The 22611-nt window shown below is 39.7% G+C and overlaps 1 protein-coding gene across 2 annotated transcripts in view; it reads right to left on the bottom strand.

Annotated features, from left to right (window-relative positions):
- Positions 1-22611, bottom strand: part of LOC111148214 (IQ motif containing GTPase activating protein 2) — a 281437-nt gene that overhangs the window by 118068 nt on the left and 140758 nt on the right. For both annotated transcript variants that reach the window (XM_022504674.1, XM_022504675.1), the window contains 2 exons: positions 14869-14946; positions 11041-11117 (listed from right to left, as the gene is read on the bottom strand). In XM_022504674.1, the coding sequence (XP_022360382.1) occupies positions 11041-11117; positions 14869-14946 (155 nt within the window). The remainder of the gene's footprint in view (positions 1-11040; positions 11118-14868; positions 14947-22611) is intronic.

The raw sequence follows: 22611 nt of genomic DNA, 5'->3' as shown, positions 1-22611 counted from the left end.
CATAATGTGGGCATACTACTAAGTAGAAGATGGAAAATACATTGTGTGTGTGTGTGTGTGTGTGTGTGTGTGTGTGTGTGTGTGTGTGTGTATTTAAAGCCCCTTAGGAATTAATGATGGTGCACACTAACCTATCCAAAACTTGACAAAAAGAGCAGAGGGCTGGCATCTAAATTTTACCAAATGTGCAAATATATGCTTATATGGCTTTTCCCATTTAATCACCAAACCACAGTTTCTTTCCATAACAATTCTAACCTCCTCAGTCCCAAAGAGTAATTCTATAGACCAACTAAAAAAAACAAACAAACTGTATTTATCAGTTTTGATAGGTTTATAATTTATGAGATTTTAATTAGAAGTTAGAAATTATAAATAACTTCTATGAGAAAATGAACGGAGAATGATTTTATTGGCTTGATATATTTCAATATCAACACACACCTGAGATTATAAAATGCATAAAATTTCATTACAGGAGTTCAAGGTTGAGGCTTTTTAAATGGTATTAAACTCTTAAAATGTATGATTATTCAATTTAAGGAGCCTGCATTTAAAGTGACCTTCATTGATCATTTCTGTAAAACACAATCATTTAGAAAAGTAACACATGGTCAAAGTTAAAAATTAGTCATTCATGGGTAAAATAAAAATTATACAGAAGAACATCAGAGTTAAACACTAAGTGTTTTAATATAAACCCTTTCAATGTCTTTTTAAAAAATTTTTAAAAAAGATTTTATTTATTTATTTGACAGGGATCACAAGTAGGCAGAGAGGCAGGCAGAGAGAGAGGGGGAAGCAGGCTCCCTGCTGAGCAGAGAGCCCAATGTGGGGCTCGATTCCAGGACCCAAGATCATCACCTGAGCCAAAGGCAGAGGCTCTAACCCACTGAGCCACCCAGGTGCCCCTCGATGTCTTTTATTTCTGGAAAAACTTATTCCATAAACTCACACAGTATTCATAATATGAACATAGTGTATTTTTCCTAACCCATTGCGTCTAGGTGGTCACTAATTATTCCTCATCGCAAATAATGCTTCAGTGAACCTACCTACATACAGAAACATCTGTGGCATACATCTTATTTGTTACAATGAATCCCTAAAAACAACACTGCAGGGTTGAAAAGGCACACACACAATTAAAGCTTCCAGTATACAGAGTCAAATAGTGTTCTAAAAAAGAGATCACACTCATTTTTTGTGAGTCAAGGATTAACAAAATCCCCTTCCCTCTGTGAAACAATCTGACTTTTAACTTTCTAGCTCTGTTCCTCTAGAAACCTGATAAAGGTACACTGATAATTGGTGAGCAATGTTGCTGAGGAGAAAAATAACTCCCCATCGATAAATGGTTTGAAGGAACTATAAATACCTAACAGGCATCACAGGCTTAGGTGTTCCCAAGTTTGGTGCCTCTTCTAACACCCACACTCCTTGCAGGAAACTGGGAAGCCCACTGGGAAGGTGTTACAATAGACAGCCGCTCCTGGGGCCTGAGGCCCTAGAGCAGTGAGGCTCCCGTACCCCCAGTAGGGATGTCACTTCTTAGCACCTAAGATGTCACCTGGGATACCAAAGGAAATGGCTTCCAGATGGCTGTTTGGGCAACTACGGGGAGCGTCATGAAGTCTCCCACTGAAGAGTAAGCACTTGATGCCATCCTGCCATCTGACTGGGTTTCCAGGCTTCTCGATCCTTCTGAGCAACTAGGACCCGACGTGGTTAATTGCAGTCAGGAGACACGAATGCTTAGCGGAACCTAAGAACAGGCTGAAGGGTGTGACCTTATTCTACCACCAATACATGACAATGCCATTTTCTTCGTCCCTCTGCACCACAGAACACTATCAGGGAAATCTTGCAAATCTGATAGCCAAAAACGTTATTTAAGTCTAAATTCCCTTTTGTTAGTTGTGAGGATAAACACTTTCTCAAACACAGATTGTTCCATGTCCCTTTCTTCCACGAAATGCCTATTAATGAATTTTTGAATTTTAAATATTTTTTGGAGGGGGCGAGTTTACCTTTCGTTGGTTTCTCCCCTTTTCCCTCAAAACCACAACCAAAGAAGAATAAATGACATTTTAAACATAAGGTAATTGTAATTTTAGTACTCAATTCCAATATGATTTTCATATCTTACCCACAGGTGGAAAACATATTAGACTCTGAACATTCTTCAATATAAAATAGGCATTATGTATTCATAATATAAAGCAAGAAAGACAGGATACATTCCTTAGTTTAAATTCTAAGTCTTTAGAGATAACCAGGGATATAAAACTATTTACATGGCCTCTGAAGACTTTATTACCAAAGGTTCATGCCAAACAAGTCATTAGGATTAAAACTAGTAGGCTGACATTTTCAAAACTATAATATTTTATGAACCACTTCTCATTATGACATGGAAAAAATATTCCTATTAAGAGGGAGCCCATGTCATGTGGAACAAATGAAACAGCAACTTCTTCAACTGTTCCTTTGTACTACAGAGACTCCAAAACTAAACAGAATTAAATGGATAGGTATGGCAAAGTTGCAAAAGAATTCTAGGAAAATAAAAGCCACCCATTAAGAAATGACAAAAAAATCATGCTCTCTCCAAATTCTACAAAGAAAATATACACATCATTTAATGGAAGAAACTTTGAAAATGTGACAATAAAATTTAAGTAGGAGGCATTCATAAAATGTCTTCTAACAACCAATTTTCTATCTATAGTTAAGTGTTTAATGCTGTGGGTGTTTGTTTTTAAAAATTTTATTTATTTATTTGAGAGAGACAGTGAGCAGAGCAGGGTTGTGGGGGGAGAAGAGGCAGAGGGAGAGGGAGAAGCAGACTCCCCGCTGAGCAGGAAGCTGGATGGAAGGTGGACATGGGGCTCAATCCCAGGACCCTGAGATCATGACCTGAGCCAAAGGCAAACACTTAACTGACTGAGCCACCTAGGTGCCCCATTTTTCAAAAGATTTTAAGTAATCTCCTCACCTATTGTGGGGCTCAAACTCACAACCCTGAGATCAAGAGTGGCACAATCTACTGACAGAGCCAGCCAGGTGGCCCCTCCAATTCTCCTCTTTTTTAATTTTATCTTTGTTTTTGTTGTAAACTGAAGTGTTCAACAAGTACTTGTTAAGTAGATGATTGAATAAATTACCGATATCACCTATCTTAATATTTTCCTTTATTCCTTGGCTGTCACTTCTTCTTGTTGAATCTAAGGCCACTTTCAGAGGGTTGATTTCCCTCAAATGCCTGGCATTTCCTGATCTGGGGCTCAGCTTCGGGCTTGGGACTTGCTTTTTGACATTGTTGACCCCAGGTTCCCATGAGAGGAGCCAGTCTTAGAGAGACCATAGGGGAACGTGGGGCTGACGCCACAAGGGTGCCCCATGTCTTGCCCTCTCACATCAAGGCTTCCGGGTTCAGGCTGGCTTTGGGATCTCTTTATTTCCGGCTTGCTCGTAGCAAGCCCCAAGGCAGCTCCTTGCTCTGCTGCAGCCTGTGAATTCTGGGCTGTGGTCTTCTGACTTGTTTCTCAGTCGATCCCATCTCATCTCTGTGGCCAGTGGATGGCATCCTTGCTTACTGCAAATGATTTTTTTTTAAATTACTACTTCAGTAATTTCATGTTAACTGTTTTCACATTATTTCCTCTATTTATCCATTCATTTAATTACTATGCATGGAATAGCTACTACATAAAAAAATATTTTTCTCTGCCACGCTGTTCCTAAAATAAAAGTCTTTAGGTTTCCACAAAATACAGGTTTGTTGGTACTAGGAACTATATTATACTAAAGTGCTAATTTTCCCCTGTGGTACTGAAGAAATTAGGTGACTATTTCTAATTATCCTTTCTACTTCTCCATTGTACTCTGTAATACTAATATAAATCCTACAATGAAGCCAACATTCTGCTTTAACTAAAAGTTACCACAAGGTGGTGCTGAGAAGTTACCTTTTGGATCAAACAATCTTGGCTTTTAAAGTGATTTTAAATAAGAGATTTTCTGGAATTGGTATGGGTCAGTTAGAAATCTCATCTGTGTATACATACTTCCACCCAAAATGTTTAAATGTGAATGTATATTTTTAATCTGGCTTCAGTTTTCAACGCTTATTGCCTCCATTCTTGAAGTTTAAATTATTAGCTGTTTTTAAAAACGCCACTTTTCACTGTGTGGGAGTTTTATAACAAATTTTTGCGTGAGAGGCACTTCCAAGCAGATTACTCAAAAGGGCAGTTTCCTATGCACATATCCACTATTCCTAGGAGAGAAAGAATCAGACATAGCAGCCCACTCCTTCACAAGCATTTAAATTCAAATGAAGCCCATTCACTACCTGAAGTCTACAGCAAATCCAGAGTCTTGATCTTAAAAAAATAAAAAGCCTGTCCAATATAAAAGATACCAATTCTTGGAGCTCTTCAACACAACTTTTTAAGCACCTTACGTGCCTAAGAGCCAATACAAAGGGCTAAGAGGATTCCCAAGGAAGCCAAGGAAATTAACGAAATCATCGCTTAGCTTCCCCCAAAGAAGAAAGCTCTTGGTGGGAAATAGGGAGGCTCTTATCATCGCACCAAAGGGACAGCACACTCTTACTTAGAGGCCAGTTACAGAGAGGTTGCCCTGAGGTAGCTAAAGCCTCTCCAGCCCATGTGCTCCCATTTGTACAAATAATATCAGTTCAAGCACCGGAAGAAGTAATAAAAAAAAAATACTATAGGGACTTTTCCCACTACTTTCAATATACACATTAAAAGGTGCTATAGTAATGGAATGAAAACTCACAAGGCTGGAGCTGAATTTATTTCAGCTTTTCTGGATCAAATCCTAGGCGGTTTACTTTATGGTGCAGCATGTGTGATGAATGCTTATAAATCAAAGCCTTGGGGCTAACCAGAAAGACCATGGGACCGGTATCCCGAGACCCAGATCATGGCTGCAAGGGTGGCCCCATCTAGTTGTGTAACTCTGCACAAGTCATAATCCATTGCTTTCAGTCCCCTCATGTCTGAAATGAAGACCTGGACAAAAGTAACTTCTCGAGGTCTTTCCAGTTTTGAGGTTCCGTGACTTCTCATTTTAAAACTTCCTAAAATTAACCACTGAGAGGCCTGAGCCTCTCAGGTTCAAGTTGGACGCTGTCTTTAGAGTTTTCTTAGTAGGATGGAAACATGTGACTCCCTTCCGAGGCCAACGACTAAGCCAGTCACGACCCAGGACCTGGTGTCACACTGCCAAGTTTTGAATCCCAACTCTGCCATATACTAGTTGTGTGACCTCAGTTTCTCTGTACCTCAGTTTCTTTCATATTAAAATGGGATTATTAACAGTATGTATGATATAAGTACACCGTGAGGATTAAATGAGATGCCATCTGTAAAATGAACTCTGAACAGTGCCTGGCATATACTTGTTTGTTTTTATTATTACTATGATCCTTGTTAAATAAGTGTGTCCTTTATTAATAACCAATAATAATTAACAACTTATTAAGAACTTACCACAGCAGTTTCCCAATTTTCAACACTAAGAACCTTTTACTATTTTCCCTGACTCCATGTTTCAAGTGGTTTTATCTAGAGAACCAAATTATTTTTCCATCTTAATCACATATGCCCCTGCCAGTATCATGTCAAAATCTAGTGTTTTTCACCTAAGAGTCAATCAAAAATAAAAAGAATCCTGAGGTACCCTTTCCACAGGGAAATTAGTTCAGTTAACGCAGCTAAAAATTTAAAAATATGAACTTCAGAGACTTAATTTGGCATCAGTGATATGTATGTGCTGTGTTAGGTGACAAGTCACAGGTCACGATCTCAGAGAGCTTAGAATTTAGTAGGACAAAAAGATGGAGTCCCGGTACTATTTTGGGATAGGAGGAGGAGGAGAGAATATGGTCTAGAGTGTGGGGAGAATTGTGAACAAGGAGTGATTTGAAAGCTACATAAGGTGTCATTGTCCTTCTCATCTTAATCCCAAATATTGCCATCTCCACATATCCCTCCTGAGAACATGAAAGGAGAACCTACCCTTTGGGTTAAGAAACTATTTCTAGGAAGCTTCTTTATAAATGCAAGTATGTTCATCATACTGGTATCAGTATGCCATCAGTCTGGTATAAGTCATCAACTGGTTTTTGAATAGGCAAAAGGCCCTTAGGGCACAAAGTGTAAGCCAAAGAGAGATCTGCATGAAAGCCTGAGGGTTAGATACATAATCTGTATTACATGTACAATATGTAATATATATTATGTATATAATAAATACACATATTATATGCATAGGCTGCAAGGCAGCCACCTGATGGCAGGTGTGCTTCTTCTCGAAGCAATCAGTGCATTTGGCAGGACAACCGGTTAACTGGGAGTGGGGTCACCAGAGCCATTATCACAAATGCATGCCCCAAATGTGTGCTGTTTCGGCATCATCACTGCATCTGAAAACACAGCTGCTGGGGCGGTCATGACAGGATCTGTTGCGGGAGCACCAGCCACGACCCAGAGGGGAGGCAGACTCATCTTCAGCTTGGCGTTGTCTTAATGGTTCAAGAAACTTTGCATGGAAAGAAAAGCAGAATCCAGACCCCTCATCTATCAAATGAGGAAAAATCATTATGAACATATGACTTGTAAAGGATTCCTTGGAGGGGAGTTGATTTCTCAACGCAGAAATAATTATGATAGGACTGGAACATTCTGTTGTGACCACAGAGCGAGGATATTTCCAATAATGTCAAGGACAGTGCTACAAGGACGAAGGCACTGGCCCCATAGAGCTCCCACTAACCAAAGAAAATCAATCTGATCCATCGGAACAGAAGTTTCTAACCCTGGTTAAGTCGGTGAAAGGCCAGGAGTTCATAGCCCTCATCAAAAGAGAGTGGTACAAAGTGTACAGGAAGGAAATTGTAATACGAATTGATCAAGTAAGACACGGATAATTACTTGTACTGATTTTAACAAGATGGGATGTGTTATTAAAACACAGGAGCTTTGTTTTTTCAGTGTCTATCTATGGAACAAATATATGTTTATACAATTTATATTATACTTATACCATGAGAATAAAAACCAGGAACTCTAAGCCAGAGTGTCATGTAAAACCAAGGAAGTGACCCAAGATAAGAAAGTCCTGAAGAACACAAAGTTTGTGACCGAAACACCCAGGTGAGAAGGGGGTCTGGCCCTGAGAGTCACATCATCATCAACAGACAGAGGATCCAGAAACGTAGTCTGAGATGATAAATCAGCCAAATCAACCATCTACTAAAGACCATTAGGTAGTCAATCCTTCATTTTGTGGGTGAGAAACCTCTAGAATGCCCAACTAATTTCAAGAAAATATTCAAAGGGCATATAGGAGCTTTTAATAATGTTAACAGATCAGGCCAATACATCATTATGACAGGACAATGGGTTATGTAACACTGGCTGAGTGAGACGCAGGTGGTAAATCATTTCTGGGGGATGTGGGATGGGCTAGGTGTGGGGACCAGAATGAAAATAAAAACCTACCTGGAAGCCATTTACTGAAAATTATAAAGGTCTGACTGATGCCTGGTAGCCAGGGCCTGACTGCCCTTGGGGGAAGAAACCAAACTAGGACCATGTGCCCCCTGACAACGGTTAGAAACCAGGTCTACAACCCGGGCAGGTGTGGAGGTGTTCTTTTGTTTCTGGTGTCCTGAGGATCATGTAAACTCTGGCTAACGCTCAATACATTCTAGTCCTGGGATGAGTCAAAATTAGTGCATCAATAATTACGTGAGTGAAACTTGCAGTGAAGTTCTTCCAGAATGGGTTTAAGTGTATTAAGTTTGTAATGATACATCTGGGTATTTCCTTTGTCCTTTACGGTATCTGATGTGTTCAAATATCAGTTTCACTAAAATTTTTCAATTCCGATTTATAACCAATGTTTAAATATTTAACAGTGTTTCACAAATTGAGGAACAAACAACATGTCAAAAGTGTTCGATGCATCGATGCCCAGCTAAAAAATCATTAGCAGTAACTTGTTAGCAAGGCTCTTACTTCTTGAACCGATTTCTTTTTGTTGCAGACTTTTGTACATTCCAAATGAAGCCACAAAAAGAAAACAAGCCATGTACACATTTTAAGTGGAAATGCACCAAAACAGTCACATCAGTATTGCAATAATGGGTAATTGATTGATTTTCTGGCTCTTTTCCTCTGGAGGGGAAAAGAGCCAGAAATCAATCAAATAATTGATTTTCTTTTCTGACTTTTCCAATTTTTCCCACAATGAGAATTTAAGTTTTTTATTTTACATAAAAAAAAGATAAACATTTCTTTGAAAAAGAATGAGGTCACCTCTCACTGAAGTCAGTCTTTCTGTGTGAAGTCAAGTGTGAGGATTTCCCCCAGGGCTGCCGTGCTAACCATCCCTGGCGGCATTTCACTGAGAACATCCAGCTTCAGACAAAGGGGGCAATGAGTGGCAGGCAACAAGACCAGGGTCAGAAACAAGAGTGAAAAGGTGAGGGCCAGGCAGGAAAAGTGGAAAGCAGATACAAACAGGAAGCAAGGGCACAACCCCAGAGGATATTAATGAGGTTGTCAAGCCCAAATAAAAAAGACAGGGAATGCAAGACAAATTGGCTGGCTGAGATCTAACAATACAGATCCCTGCAGGCCCATGGGCTGGGGTAGCCGGAAGGCAGTGCCTGGGTACCTGGGATATCTTTCCACCTGGCTCCTGATCTATACTCAGAACCTTTGACCTGCCCAATTCCCTGTCCAGTAATGATGACTTTCTACACCAGCAATGTTGCTGTATCCCCAGCCAGGATATAATGGCCAGGCACGTATGTGTTCATTTCCAGCATCACCTCTAATTATCCAGTGAGAGCCAACCCACTGTACATAGTAAAGGGCTCTGCTACCCAACTCCCAAATATGTCTTGGCCAACAGAGCAGAATATCAGCTTCATTTGAGTGACTGTATCCTAAACCATTGAGTGAAAAGTTTTGATAGAAAAAAACTTTAGATATACATGAGACTTCTTAGTTCTTTACCAAGAAGCAGTTGTATGTAAGTTTAGGACAGAGAAGAGCGAAGGAGATTGTCCCAGGGAATGCTGTTTATTAAGTAAACAGAAAAGGTCCTACCTAAGATCAGATCTGGTGTGGGACAGGCTCAAGAGAAATTTGCTCCAGAATGATCAACAGTAATGGAGACTTCCATGAATAATTGCATGACTGAGAAAAACAGTCCTAAAAAATATCACACCAACCTTCGCATACAAGTGGCAAGAATAAGAAGTTGCCTTTTTTTCATTTACCAAACTGCTGAAGCCATTGTTGAAATGATCACAAACCCATTTGTAAGCCTCAGTGCAGTTCTATATAATTTCAGGGGAAGAACAGTGACATCACTGGAAAGGAACTTAGCACACCATTTCTTTATAAGCAGCTTAACATTAACACCCCAGGTATCCTGTTGGGAAATCAATTTAAGCTTGTCCAAGATACTCCAAGAGCATGTCACAGCTTTGGAGATTAGCACTATGATGCGTGGATATGATGATGGCATTAACTAATTGTAGCTGGCTTAGCAGGTCACAAAAGTGGTACTAAGTGCAGTGTTAAGTGATCATTTTAAGCTCTGAAAAATATTTGACAAGGAATGTTGGGCAACACATATGAAAATATTCCCCAAGACAAGCACTTTTGCACAGAAAGCTTTCAGAAACACTGCTGGCATAATGATATACTAGCCACACATAAGGAGGCAGGTACAGAAGTGATCCCGCCCTCTAGCCCACTCTAAATTACTAGAATAAAGAGAAAGGCACCTACATTTGGTCTGTATTTCAAATAACTGTCATCTTCCAAAGAAATCTCCTAAGTACTGATCGGGGGGAAAAGTCAAATTATATGACATAATCAAAATTCTTTTCTAGTAGGCCAGCAGTGCAATGAATTATTGTAGAAACCTTTTCCTCTGGAGGGGAAAAGAGCCAGAAAGAAGTTAATATAAACCTCTATGCAGAAGACTCTGCCAGGAAAATGACTTCTAGTGATATAAACACAAGGCAGATGCTCCAGAAGAAACTTAAAATTTAATTAGACATGAAGACTTCCAGCCATTACCTGCGTGAATGCAGGATGACAGCCGTAAACTGGATTTTCAGAATCATCTTTGTTACCATCTAAAAATAGCGTTTCTTCCAGTCCACTAAGATAAAAAATGATCTATGAACTAGCACAATTTAAGTGTTTTCAAAAATTCAGTTATCAAACAATTGCTTTAAATTAATGAACGACACTATCTTAGGGCTCCTGGGTGGCTCAGTTGGCTAAGAGTCTGACTCTTGATTTCGGTTGAGGTCATGATCTCACGGTTATAAGACTCAGCCCTGAGTCTGGCTCCACCCTGGGCATGGAGCCTGCTTAAGATTCCCTCTCTCACTCTCTCTCTTTCACTCTGCCCTTTCTCCTCTCCTCCTTTAAAAAAAAAAAAAATCTTGATTTTATTTACTCAAAGCAACTCTTGATGCTGCTTCTTTACCCTTATGGTGCAAGTTCTACTGAGCAAAGGTCAAAAGAAACTAACCTTATATTGGACTTCATTAGTCTATAATAAGAAGCAAAAGGATAATTTAAGAATATCAAAATTATAATGACCATTATAGCTGCTCATTTGATGTATTTTGGCTATACTGGGAAACTAGATCACAACTCAAGAATATGGCAACATATAGGAGATCCCTAGAAGTTTCTACTTATATCTTCTCATTATACGTACAGGTCTTTCATTCATTTTCTGGTATTCTGTTTTGAATTAGATTTAAGAAATCAGAAAAAATATTTTTCCAGTTCAAGGATTGTACTTACGTGACAATTTAAAAAATCTATGCCAAATTCAAAACAGGTCCATCCAATAAAAAGTTCTTCAGATTATTTGAGTAACTTAAGAGCCCTTTTCTAAAATAGAAACTACAGTTTCATTTAAATCTACTTCCTCCACTCTTAGTTGTATCTTTCTCCCCACCTCAATGCGTGAATGCAGTATATCATTCTGGGTATGTTTTTCCGGTCATAGACATCTGTTGTTTCTGGATAAAATATCTGGAAAACAAAAGAAACAATGTGTTTTATTATGTTTTGCCTTGCACAGTTACTTTAAATCTCCTCAATGATGCTACTTGGATTGTCTCTGCTGTATTTATTTAAATGCAGAGGAACCCCTCTGTCGTTGCTCCCCTTCACTCTACAGGCAGACCCACTGGTATACCTGGTCCCCTGACAGCATGCCCCCTAGTGGGCTTGGGAGAGCAGGGGACTCCCAGGTGGCCACTGCAAGAAGACTGCTCCCACAGGGCTAGGTGGCAGTTTCGCTCCACACGTGGTAAGCCCGGTCAGGCTCTGCAGGTTCATTCCTGTAACATGTACCCTGAGAAGGGTGTCCAGTGTACAGTGTTTTATTACAATGTTAAACACCTAGCCTCACACTTGTGTGAACAGGTATGCACACACACAACACACACTGATGTTCTTTTCTGCTGGAAGGAACCACATTTTACCAAATAAGATCTGAAAAGTAAGTGAAGCATGAGAGAAACATTACCTATAATCTCACTTTCTAGATAGTTAACTGTTAGCATTTTGGTATATTTTTTTCTAGTCTTTTTTCCGTATGTGTCTCTGACTTTTTATGTTTATGTCTGTATGTGAGAACAAAACTGTAATATGATAGCCTCAGTAATATTATAGTACGGTATTACTATAGTACCATAGAGAATGACTGTTTTCCATCCCTTTCATTATTCTGTTAGAACATTTTCTTTTTTAGAAAAGATATTTTTATTTATTTATTTAACACACACACAGAGAGAGAGCGAGAGAGCGAGCACAAGCAGGGGGAGCAGCAGGCAGAGGGAGAAGGAGAAGCAGACCCCCCCCAGGGAGCAGGGAGCCTAATGTGGGACTTGATCCCAAGACCTAGGGATCATGATCTGAGCCAAAGGCAGATGCTTAACTAACTAAGCAACCCAGGGACCCCTAGAACATTATTTCTAATAGATGTTTGTGATTCTTTTGTCTTTTTGAACTATAATTTAAGCTAGTCCTCCAAAGCTGAACTTTTTTGCCCCCAATTTGTCCTAAATAAAAGTCACTGCAATGAACATCCCTGCATTTTCTGAACACCTGATGATTTTTTTGGATTAACACCTATATATGGCATTACTTAACTGGTAAGGTTGAACACTGAGGCTTTTTATACACACTTACACTACTTTTAAGCCTGAAACTAAAAGCTTGATAAGAAACATTTCAGAATAGGGCAGCAAACCTCTCCCTTCCTAAGCACCAAAACATGAATAATTAGGCTTAAAGCTTCTAAGAGAAAGATAAGCATACTGGCATTGCTGGCTTTTAGTAGATATTTTATAAAAGTTGACATAAAAACTGAAATTATATCCTTTATCATATGGTAGCACTTGACACTCAAGTACAATTTTCTTCTCTCGCCTTTTTTTTTTTTAAGATTTTATTTATTTATTTGACAGAGACAAAGCGAGAAAGGGAATATAAGCAGGGGGAGATGGAGAGGGAGAAGGAGGCTCTCCGCTGAGCAGGGAGCCAGATGCAGGGCTCAAACCCAGGACCCTGGGATCATGACCTGAGCCGAAGGCAGATGCTTAACAACTGAGCCACCCAGGCTCCCCTCAAGTACAATTTTCTATTGGACATTGAAAAAAGCTAGGAGAAGAAAGCAGAAAGTTTCCTCAGCCACAATGTATAGTCCCTGACCGCTTGAAGTAATGTCTGCAGCCCAGGAAACTTTAAGGGTCTTTTCAACTTTCCCTCAACACGTTTGTTGTTACAGCGTCCGTCCCAAGAGGATTCCCGGTTCAGAAGAACAGGTCTACTGGGGAAGCAGAAGAACACTGCAGCTCCCCACTCCCTTTCCTTTCAACAACTTTCTATATTTCTTTATATCTCTCCATATGGAAATGTGTATTTATATAAATAGTTTCATTTCTTTTGGAAATCTTTATGAGTAGATCTTATTTTAGCAGTAAGATGGGATCAATTCACAGAGTTGCCCAGAACATTTTATTCACCACTGTATTACCCAGTGTTAACATGATGCTGAGCATGGAGGAGTCACTTAATATTGGCAAGTGAAGACATTAGTAGTGGTCAAATACATCCATCAGTTCAGCACACTATCGGTCTCTCATCCCTGCAAGGTAATGTATCAATCATTTAAAAAAAAAAAATCAGTGTTAAAACAGCATCTGCTACATGGATCACTTATTTGGCTTAAAATTAAGGAAACCCTGGTCCAACACATGCAATTAGGAAAAGTTTAAATCCAGTCTATGAAACATAACAAAATTACCCTAATTTAAAGTATGTTGCCTCATACAGAAAAATCCTATTTGAATTTTCTTCTTTCCTTATTACTCTGTTTATTACCCTGTTAATACTTGCTAAATGACAATCTAGAAATATGAATTCTAGAACTAGTGCCCAGATGGGAACAGCATTTAATGCTCTGGGCATTTTAGGAGAAGGGAAAGTAATTTGGTTAAAAATGGAAGAAGAAATCAATATGGACTATTTTGAGATAAAATAAATAGAGCTAAATCAGGTATAAGCTCAGATAGATTAAAAATAGGCATTTATATTTTACATTAAGGAATCCTCTGTTTTTGTTGTGGTAGGTTGTTCATTCAAACCTGAATTAATAATATCACCACCAACACAGGTCTTCCATCAGTAGCCTGTTCCCTTCGAGGAGGACCACTCCTACATTATTTCTTCATAACAGCTGTACATAATAAGCAATAGAAAGGAGGGAACTATGGATGGTCTCGAGAGCATTATGCTTACTGGAAGAAAGTCAATCTCAAAAGATCCCTTACTGTAGGATTCCACTTCTTTAACGTTCCCAAGATGACAAAACCAGAGTGATGGAGAGCAGATCAGTGACTGCCAGGGGACAGGACTAGGAAAGGATACCACGTCAAGGCCTACTCCTTCATGGTATCTGTATCTTAACCGTGGTGGTGGTCACATACGTTCATGGCATAAAACCACACAGAAACACACACACATACACACACAAATCAATGCATATATAAGTAAGGTCTGTAGCCTTCCAAATAGTAACACACCAGCGTCGATTTATTATTTTACTACAGTTACTAGATGTCACCACTGGGGGAAGCTGAATGAAGAATACGCAAAGATGCACTATTTTTGCAACTTCCTGTGAATCTAAAATTATTTCCAAATAAGAAGTTGAAGAAATCACTCTACAATTTCTAACAAATGTTAATTACTTCCTCATTTCCTCTACTTGTCTACTTGTCTCTCAGGCTGAAGGGTACCCGCTCTTTCAATATAACATGCTTCGAATATTTGGCAAGTTTTATTTGGGACAGCTATTTCAAGAGGAAGAACTATAACCCTCTAGCTTTTAACATTCAAAGTGATAATATGATCTATAATAATCCTTTGTAAAAATACCTTTGTCATTATAATGTACAGTGATGCAATATATGGTAGTGTAATACAGAAAAAGGAGGTGGCTATTTTAGATTATCTACCAGCTAAAGCTTGTTCTGGCCTTGTTGAATTTATACATGCTTTAACCTAGCTGCTCTCCATCTGGGTACATACTTCATTCTGAGTTCCTGCCATATATTACTTTGTACAGGCCTTGCCACATTTCTGTGGAGTCCTCACATTTGTTGCGCCTGAGGCAATAAGGCCATCTGCCACATTAACATATCCCAAGATGCCAAACCTTTTTTCACAATGAGGTGTTCGCATGACCCCTTTTGGCTTCTCAGTTCAGGCTTACCTTGGGTAGACCAATAGACTCCATTGCTCTTAACCACTGGACTGTATTGTCCGTGTGTCGAAAATGAAGGCCGGACTTCTAGAGTGGGGAGGGAGAGGGGGGAGAAGAAGGGACCACACGAAAAGTGAGTCACTTGTAACAACATTTTTTCATTAGCAGGATGTTTTCCAATTTTATTTCTCTTAAAATAGAGTTACTAAATCATAAAGAAGTGATACAGTAAAGAAGACTGGACTATCTCAGCAACACTATTTGTAATGGACCATTCCAGTTTCCACCATTCACATATTTGAGGTAATTCTGAACTAGAACCTCAAAGACCATTTAATGTCTAGCACATGCCTAAGGATGTTTTATGTGACGTGTGTGTGCACGCACACATACACACACGCGGTGTCAAGATTTTGGCAACTGTGGCTGAGAAACCTAGCAACTTCAAGAAAAACAGGATTTTTAGAAGACTAAATGCCTTTTTCCCGGTTTCTGGTTCTGCCAAAACATTTTTTTCTGATCATGAATAGGATTTCTGTAGAAAACCTGGAAAACATAGAAAAATATAGGAAAAAAAAAAAAAGGAAATAACACCCATCTCACGGTTCAGGAGTAATTTCAGTAACTCCTCCTCCTATAATTTAACCCTAATTTTTGCCTGTGTAAAAAGTAAACCTTCAATGGAAATGTTTTACAAGACCTTTTTCTACACATACAATGACAACAGGCTTTCTATGTCTTCCACTGTTCTTTACAGCCTTCCTCAGCCGCCATTTTTTCCCAACAGTCTGTAACTGTGGTAACCTTTCCTGTATCTCATCAAGTTTTTTTGTTTTTTTTTTTAAAGATTTTATTTATTTATTTGACAGAGAGAAATCACAAGCAGGCAGAGAGGCAGGCAGAGAGAGAGGAGGAAGCAGGCTCCCTGCTGAGCAGAAAGCCCGATGCGGGGCTTGAACCCAGGACCTGGGATCATGACCTGAGCCGAAGGCAGCGGCTTAACCCGCTGAGCCACCCAGGCGCCCCCTCATCAAGTTTTATCAGGTACTGAAATGTTGAGAGCTTTAATGCTACCTTATATTTTTAATTTGTTAAATGAGTCTAGCATAATGTTATGTAGTTTAAAATTTTAATATATGTAAAAACAGTAATTATAGCAAGTTTCATTATATAATATCCAATAGTAGAGAATCATGTTCAAAAAGCCTGGCTCTTCCCATCTTCTGTGACCTTCTACAATCGAATAGTTTATGTAAGAGAAAATATTTTTGTGGCTGTTCGACTTATACTTTAAAAGTCTAAACCAAATTAACATTAGACCAATGTTTATGTCTTTTTAATAGTGGTCAGGCTGAACTCAGGATGTCAAGCACTGTATGTAAATTATCTCTGATTTTTAAAACACTCTGCAAGGCAATTATCATTTCCCATTTTTTTAGAGGTGAAGAAAACTAGGCCAAAAAGATCAACTAATGTGCCTAGGTCAAAGAGGTATTGAAGGGCTGAGCTGAGATTCAAGATGAGTTCTCTCTGAACCTGAAAATCTTCCTTGGGCTAACATTCCCCAGGGACAGAACATAGGACCTAATGATTGTGGGATTATTCTTTGGATGGAAAAAATCAGACGTTATTATGAAATCAATAGAGGGAGGAAAGAGTGGGGGAGAGGGAAGCAGAGGGAAGAAGGGCAGGGGAAGAGAGGGAGTGGGAGGAGAAGGGAGCCCAGAGAATCAAGAGCCAGGCGGTACTGTCTGAGCATGACTCAGCATCAACAACTTTTACAGAATACAAATAATTCTCAGACACAGCCACTCTGTGACTTTGAAGCACAAGATAGGAACAATCCACAATCACATCAAGACAGAGAAGAGGACCCTAGGCACCACAAAGTAACTAAATGTCCCGCTTTTCCAACTAAGAAGAGCAACTGTTTTGATGGCTGACAGTCCCCTTCTATCTTTTCACCTCCCAGATAAAAATTACTGAAACACCAAATTGATCCTGCTTCCTGACAACTCCCCAAGCTAACTGGTCCTTGCTTCCCCTAAATCCATAACAGAATTTCCAGTACAAGCCCAACTCTACACTAAGCCCCTATTCTCTCCTGCTCATAGTCTCAGAGTTATGTGTCTTTTTTTTTTTTTTTCTTGCCACAACAAGTTAAATAAACCTAAATTTGTTTGACCCTTGTTTGAAGGCTGATTTCCAGGCAGTCGTTGTCTGGTGGGCTTCAACAATCCAAATTGTGAAACAGACACCCCCATTCATTCAGTGGTCTTATTAGCTAGGTAACCTCAGGAAAATTACAAATCTCTTTGAACCTTGGTTCCTCTGTCATAAAATGGGTATATAGTATGCTGCTTTGAGTTGAGGAGGTGAATTGAGAATACACATAGAGCAGTTAGTTGCAAAGGGCACCTAAGAAGGCAACAAATATTCACTACTATAATTATTACATGCTTGCAACTTTTATGCACCTTATGGTCAGAAAAAGGTTTAGGGCTCCATGTAAGAGCCACTGAAGGAAAGGGAGGTTATCTTGGTCCTATTACTGCAGTAAACGAAATGACAGATTTCAAATCCTTCATCCATTCTAAACATCTGAGGAATGCTGACGTTAGACTGACTTTAGACTTTAGAAAGGTCAGTGTGTGATGGCCATTAACATCTTCAATTTAATTCAATTAGAACAAAAATAGTTTTCTAAACATTCTTATATCTTAGTCCAAAATAATCTTAGTCCATGACAACCACTTTCACCTTGTCTATTTTTTTTTTTCACCAGTCCTACGTATTCATACTAGACTAGCCGGCACGTCTACCATCTTATTTAGGCAAAGGCTGTTAACGTCCATCCACCTAGTTTCGTCCAGCAATTGGACTAGAAAGTACATGCTGGTTTTCTTCTGCTATTTTACCAACAAATAAGATTATTGTAGCTTAAATTGAATAGATGAGGAATTAGTGAAGTCTTCTTGTGTACCTTCTTACACAAGAGAATCAAAGCACTTTGGAACAATGAGGTGGCTTAGAAGACGATAATTATTCTGATTTGCTTATTCTGTAGAGGATGAAACTGACGGCAGGGTCCAGGTATTTAAGATACTTGAATTGCTTTAACTGGTGAAGCTCAGGTCAAGATTAGGTTGTAGGACTCCTGATTCCAAGTCCAAATAAATAACCTACCCAATTTACGGCTCACAGAGCCTCACAACCAAACCTCTAACCTTCACAGCGCACTCACCTCCTCAGACATTGTGCCAAGTGCTTTGCAAAGATGATCACGTATTTTCCTCACAATAGCTCTACAAAGGCTGATGGTTGTTGTTGTTGCTATCATTATCCCCCCTTTATAGGTGCGGAAACTGAGGCTCACAGAGGCCAAGTTAGTAAGGAAGCCAGCTTTTGAAGTACTTTGATTCCACAGCTCACACTACTAACTGCTGTATATGCTCTCCCCACCTAAGGCTCATCTAAGCAGTCAACATCTATTTTACGTCTACAGTTACCAATGTACTTCCTGGAAAGATACTGTTTTTTGTTCTTGAGCCTCATCAAGCTCAAGGAATGCCCTTTGTCCTCCCTCCTCCCCTTTCCCTTGCCCACCTTAACCACCTTGGGAACACGCACTCATCTTCCAAGCCTTCACCGTGGAAGCCTTGGCCTTTTCACCACTCCACCCCCTTTAGACCTGGCACTTTCTCCTTGGTCACACCCCACTGTCCATCTTCGGTTCATGGCCCTCCACCCATTTCTAATCCCTCTCTAGGCTGTTTTCTCTCTTGAATCCATTTACTTCTTGTCTATACCGGCCACTGTTACCTGTCGCTTGTGCTGAGTTATCCCCTCACGGGCCTGCCCCTGCCCTCATCTTCTAATTTATTCTTCACATAGCATCTTTGTAAAGTCACGATGCCTCTGTTTTACATTTCAATGGCTTCCTTTGTCGTTACTTATGATGAAGTCACGTATCTTCCATCCTGGTCTCATTTTTCACCACTGTCCCTCACCAAAGGCTTTCAGCCATTCTGTTTGTCCAAGCTCTTTTCTTCTCCAAGTCTCTCAAAAACAGGCTCCTTTCTCCAGACTGTCTTCCCTGCTCCCCACTCTTAAAGCTACACATGAATGATCTTTTTCTCCTTCTTCCTGCCTCAAAGGTAAACGTTTCCTCAGGAAAGCTCATCTTCTGTCCATTGCTATCTGTCAGTAACACTGGCTTTAATGCCTTCCTTCATACACTCATTGCTGTTTAAACCCACAACTGTTTATTTACTTAAAGTCTGTCTCCCCAACCCTAACTGCCATGAAATCATGTCTGCCTTGCTTACCATTTGAGCACACTGGCACATGGCATGTGTTGATAAGCACTATATGGCTAAGTGAATTCTACCCTCTATGTATTTCTATCATAGTAAAACTTCACCTTCTTTCCCTATAAACTTTATTAAAATTTATTATATTATTTGCTTACCATTAGATAATGTTTGATTATCTCAAACGCAAGTAATACATGATAAAAGAATCACCTGGGCTGATTGTTAAGAGGGTAGCTTCCTGGGTCCCTGGCCAGGAGATTCTACCTGTCTCAGTAGTCTGGGGTGGGCCCACGGGTCCACATTTTTACATACACCCATCGAGTGGTCCTGTAGGACATTTTAGCATCATACTTGGATGATGACAGATTTCAAATTCTTCATCCATTTTAAACATCTGAGGAATGCTGACTTTAGAATCAGCATTCTAAATGCTGATAAATAAATTTGATATTTGGCAAGTATATCAAATATATCAAATAAGCATAGAAAAAATGGAGTTTTTGGCTTGTTTGAAATCACTTTCATTCATTCTTTTTTTTTTTTTTTTTAACCCAACAGCTATTTCCCTAGCACCTACCCTGAGCTACACACTTCACCATTCACTGAGGATAGTGCAAAGACGAAATGCATGGTTCCCGCTTTCAGGACAAGGCACTCTTTACAGTACACCATGATGTATCCAAGAGGGACCATATCAGGAGTCAGAACTCATACGGCATGGTCACAAGGTCCTGGAACTGGGTCCTGGAGTGGGAGGCGGAGGTGGCCAGGGAAAGGATATTCGTCATTAGAAGGTTTAACTCTAATATCTAGGACATCTTTCTGACCTTAAATTAACAAGGGACCAGGGTTGTACTTAAGCCGGCAGACAAAGAGGATGAGAACAGCATTGAAAGCGCCCATCTGCTTAACTCAGAGCCATTATTGCCCAAACTGAGGCCTTTAAAGTTCAGGGACAGAACTCATGCCTCAGAGACACGCTGCCTAACAGGCAGGTCATATTTTATGGCTGCAGTCTAAGCAGACCCTGCTGTCAGAGCCCACGCTCACCGAACTCATGGTTGCCAGATGGCGTATATAGGGGCTGGGGCTGGGTTAAATAGCACTCCCTTGTGTCTCATTGTCTTTGCAGCAGTCCCAGGATTCCATGCTCCTTGTAAAGGACCAGAGGACGGGCTTTAATCCTAAGGACGCCAAGAACAGGAAGCTTCATCTCCTGTTCACTAATAATTGACTCCTTTCAATTTTGTAAAATGAATGAAATGGCCTTAAAATTTTATGATTACATGGCAACTCATTAAAAATTTTCTTTCAAAAAAAATTTTTTTTTCTTTCAAAGACATTAGGCATTCTCCAAGATTTAATAAAGGAGGGGAAAAGGCTTCTTTAGTCCAGCGAACCAAGAGAGGGGTCGTTTCCATTGGTCCTGTACTTTTTCCCACATCCCAGTTGGCACCACCCTCTCCCCCCGTTACACCTCCCTTCTCTCTGCCCTTCTCCTGGCACCATCCCTTCTTCTGCATATCCGTCTTCCAGGACCTGATGGGCAGGGGTGGCAAACACAATCCTTCCATCTCAGTATTTTGTTTGGGAATGTCATCACCTGCCTGCGCTCCACAGGTACTTCATTTTGTAACAAGAAACTGGAAATATTTCCCTTGTCTCCACCCCAAAGAGAAGTTGCTATTCATTCAGATAATAGGTTCTCTGATGCCAGGAGGTAATGGCACCTGTTTGACTTGCCATGAGGGGGTCCACAGCTGAACTGGAGGCACTTCCACTCAAAGCTGTATGATGTGCCAAGAAGAGAAAAGAGGTAGCCCACCTCCTCCTTGGAGCTCACCGTCCGCCATCGCTCTTGTTGGCCTGATTCTCATCTCTGGCATTGACAGAATGAAATAGCCACAGCCTCCTCTCAAGACAGGCTGGAGCCTAGCCCAAGTACACTTGAACTCTGTCATCAAATCTACACGGCTATTACTAGAAATAGGGCTAGATCATGGTAATAACCTTTATAGAGGCAATGAAAAAAGAAAAATGGGGTTATAAAATGTGGACAGATTCATTTATTTTGTGTTGTGGGGATATAAATACTTTTTTTCTGTACTAAAAAAAATATTTTTCAAAGTTAAAATAATTTCGCCTGACTTGATCACTGATTCAGTAAAGTCTTGTGAAAAGCTCACATAATGAGCTAAGACTCTAGGGAGGAACACATGACTTCATCAACTCAAAAGTACTTTAACAAACACAAACATTTTCATTCCTAACATTATCCAAGGCAGAAACGTTTACTCGGTTATCTCTTTTTTTTTTTTTTTAAAGATTTTATTTATTTATTTATTTATTTGACAGACAGAGATCACAAGTAGGCAGAGAGGTAGGCAGAGAGAGAGAGGAGGAAGCAGTCTCCCCGCTGAGCAGAGAGTCTGATGCAGGGCTCGATCCCAGGACCCTGGGATCATGACCTGAGCTGAAGGCTTTAACCCACTGAGCCACCCAGGTGCCCCTCAGTTATCTTTTAGATGAGAATATGAAAACAGACTCATAAATGATATCTCAATTCCTCTTGTCTATGGTTAGCCTAATAATTACTCAAACATTTGTTCTGAATTAATTATACATTTTACTTTCTTATTTTTTTCAAGGTTCTATTTATTTATTTGACAGAGAGATAGAGAGAGAACACAAGTGGGAAGAGGTGGGACGGAGGGAGAGGGAGAAGCAGACTCCACACTGAGCAGGGAGCCTGACGCCAGGCTTGATCCTAGGACCCTGGGACCATGACCTGAGTTGAAGGCAGATGCTTAACCAACTGAGCCACCCAGGTGTCCCTAAATATACACATTTAAAAAATTTTTGCTCATTGGTCAAGGGTCAACTGTACAATAAATTAAGACTATAAAGAATCACATTTCATGAAAGCTTTAGAAATCCTGACCCAAAGTGCATAAGAATCACTTACTCCAGGAAAGAATAACACACACTTAAAAAGTCCCTTTTGAAGACACATCTAATGGAGGGTCCTTTAGGTTGGTGGTTTTCTTTTTCTCCTGCATTTCTTAATGAAAAATGTCAAGCATAAAGTTGATGAAGTAGTATAATCAACTCCTCTGTACCCATCACCTAACCTCAACAATTATGAACTCATAACCAGTCTCAAATCTCTCTCCATCCTCCTTCTGATTATTTTGGATCAAATCCTAGATATATCACTCTATCTGTAAATACTTAGACATGTGTCTCTAAAATAATCATTTTTAAAGTCAAGTCAAGACTGTTGTTTATTTTTGGTTTTGTTTTCTCCCCATGTGTCCTCCCAAATTAGCCATGAAATAATTAAAACAAGTTTCATACAAAAAAAAATTAGTCTTATTTTGTTTTAAACATTCAGTGGAACAGAATTCCTACCTGACTATTCAATGTTACTACTCAT

Source organism: Enhydra lutris, unplaced genomic scaffold (genome assembly GCF_002288905.1).
Source record: "Enhydra lutris kenyoni isolate GAN:26980312 unplaced genomic scaffold, ASM228890v2 scaffoldscaffold19, whole genome shotgun sequence".
Lineage (NCBI taxonomy): Eukaryota > Metazoa > Chordata > Mammalia > Carnivora > Mustelidae > Enhydra > Enhydra lutris.
Note: the sequence above shows the minus strand (reverse complement) of the source record. Positions and strands in the feature narration are given on the sequence as shown.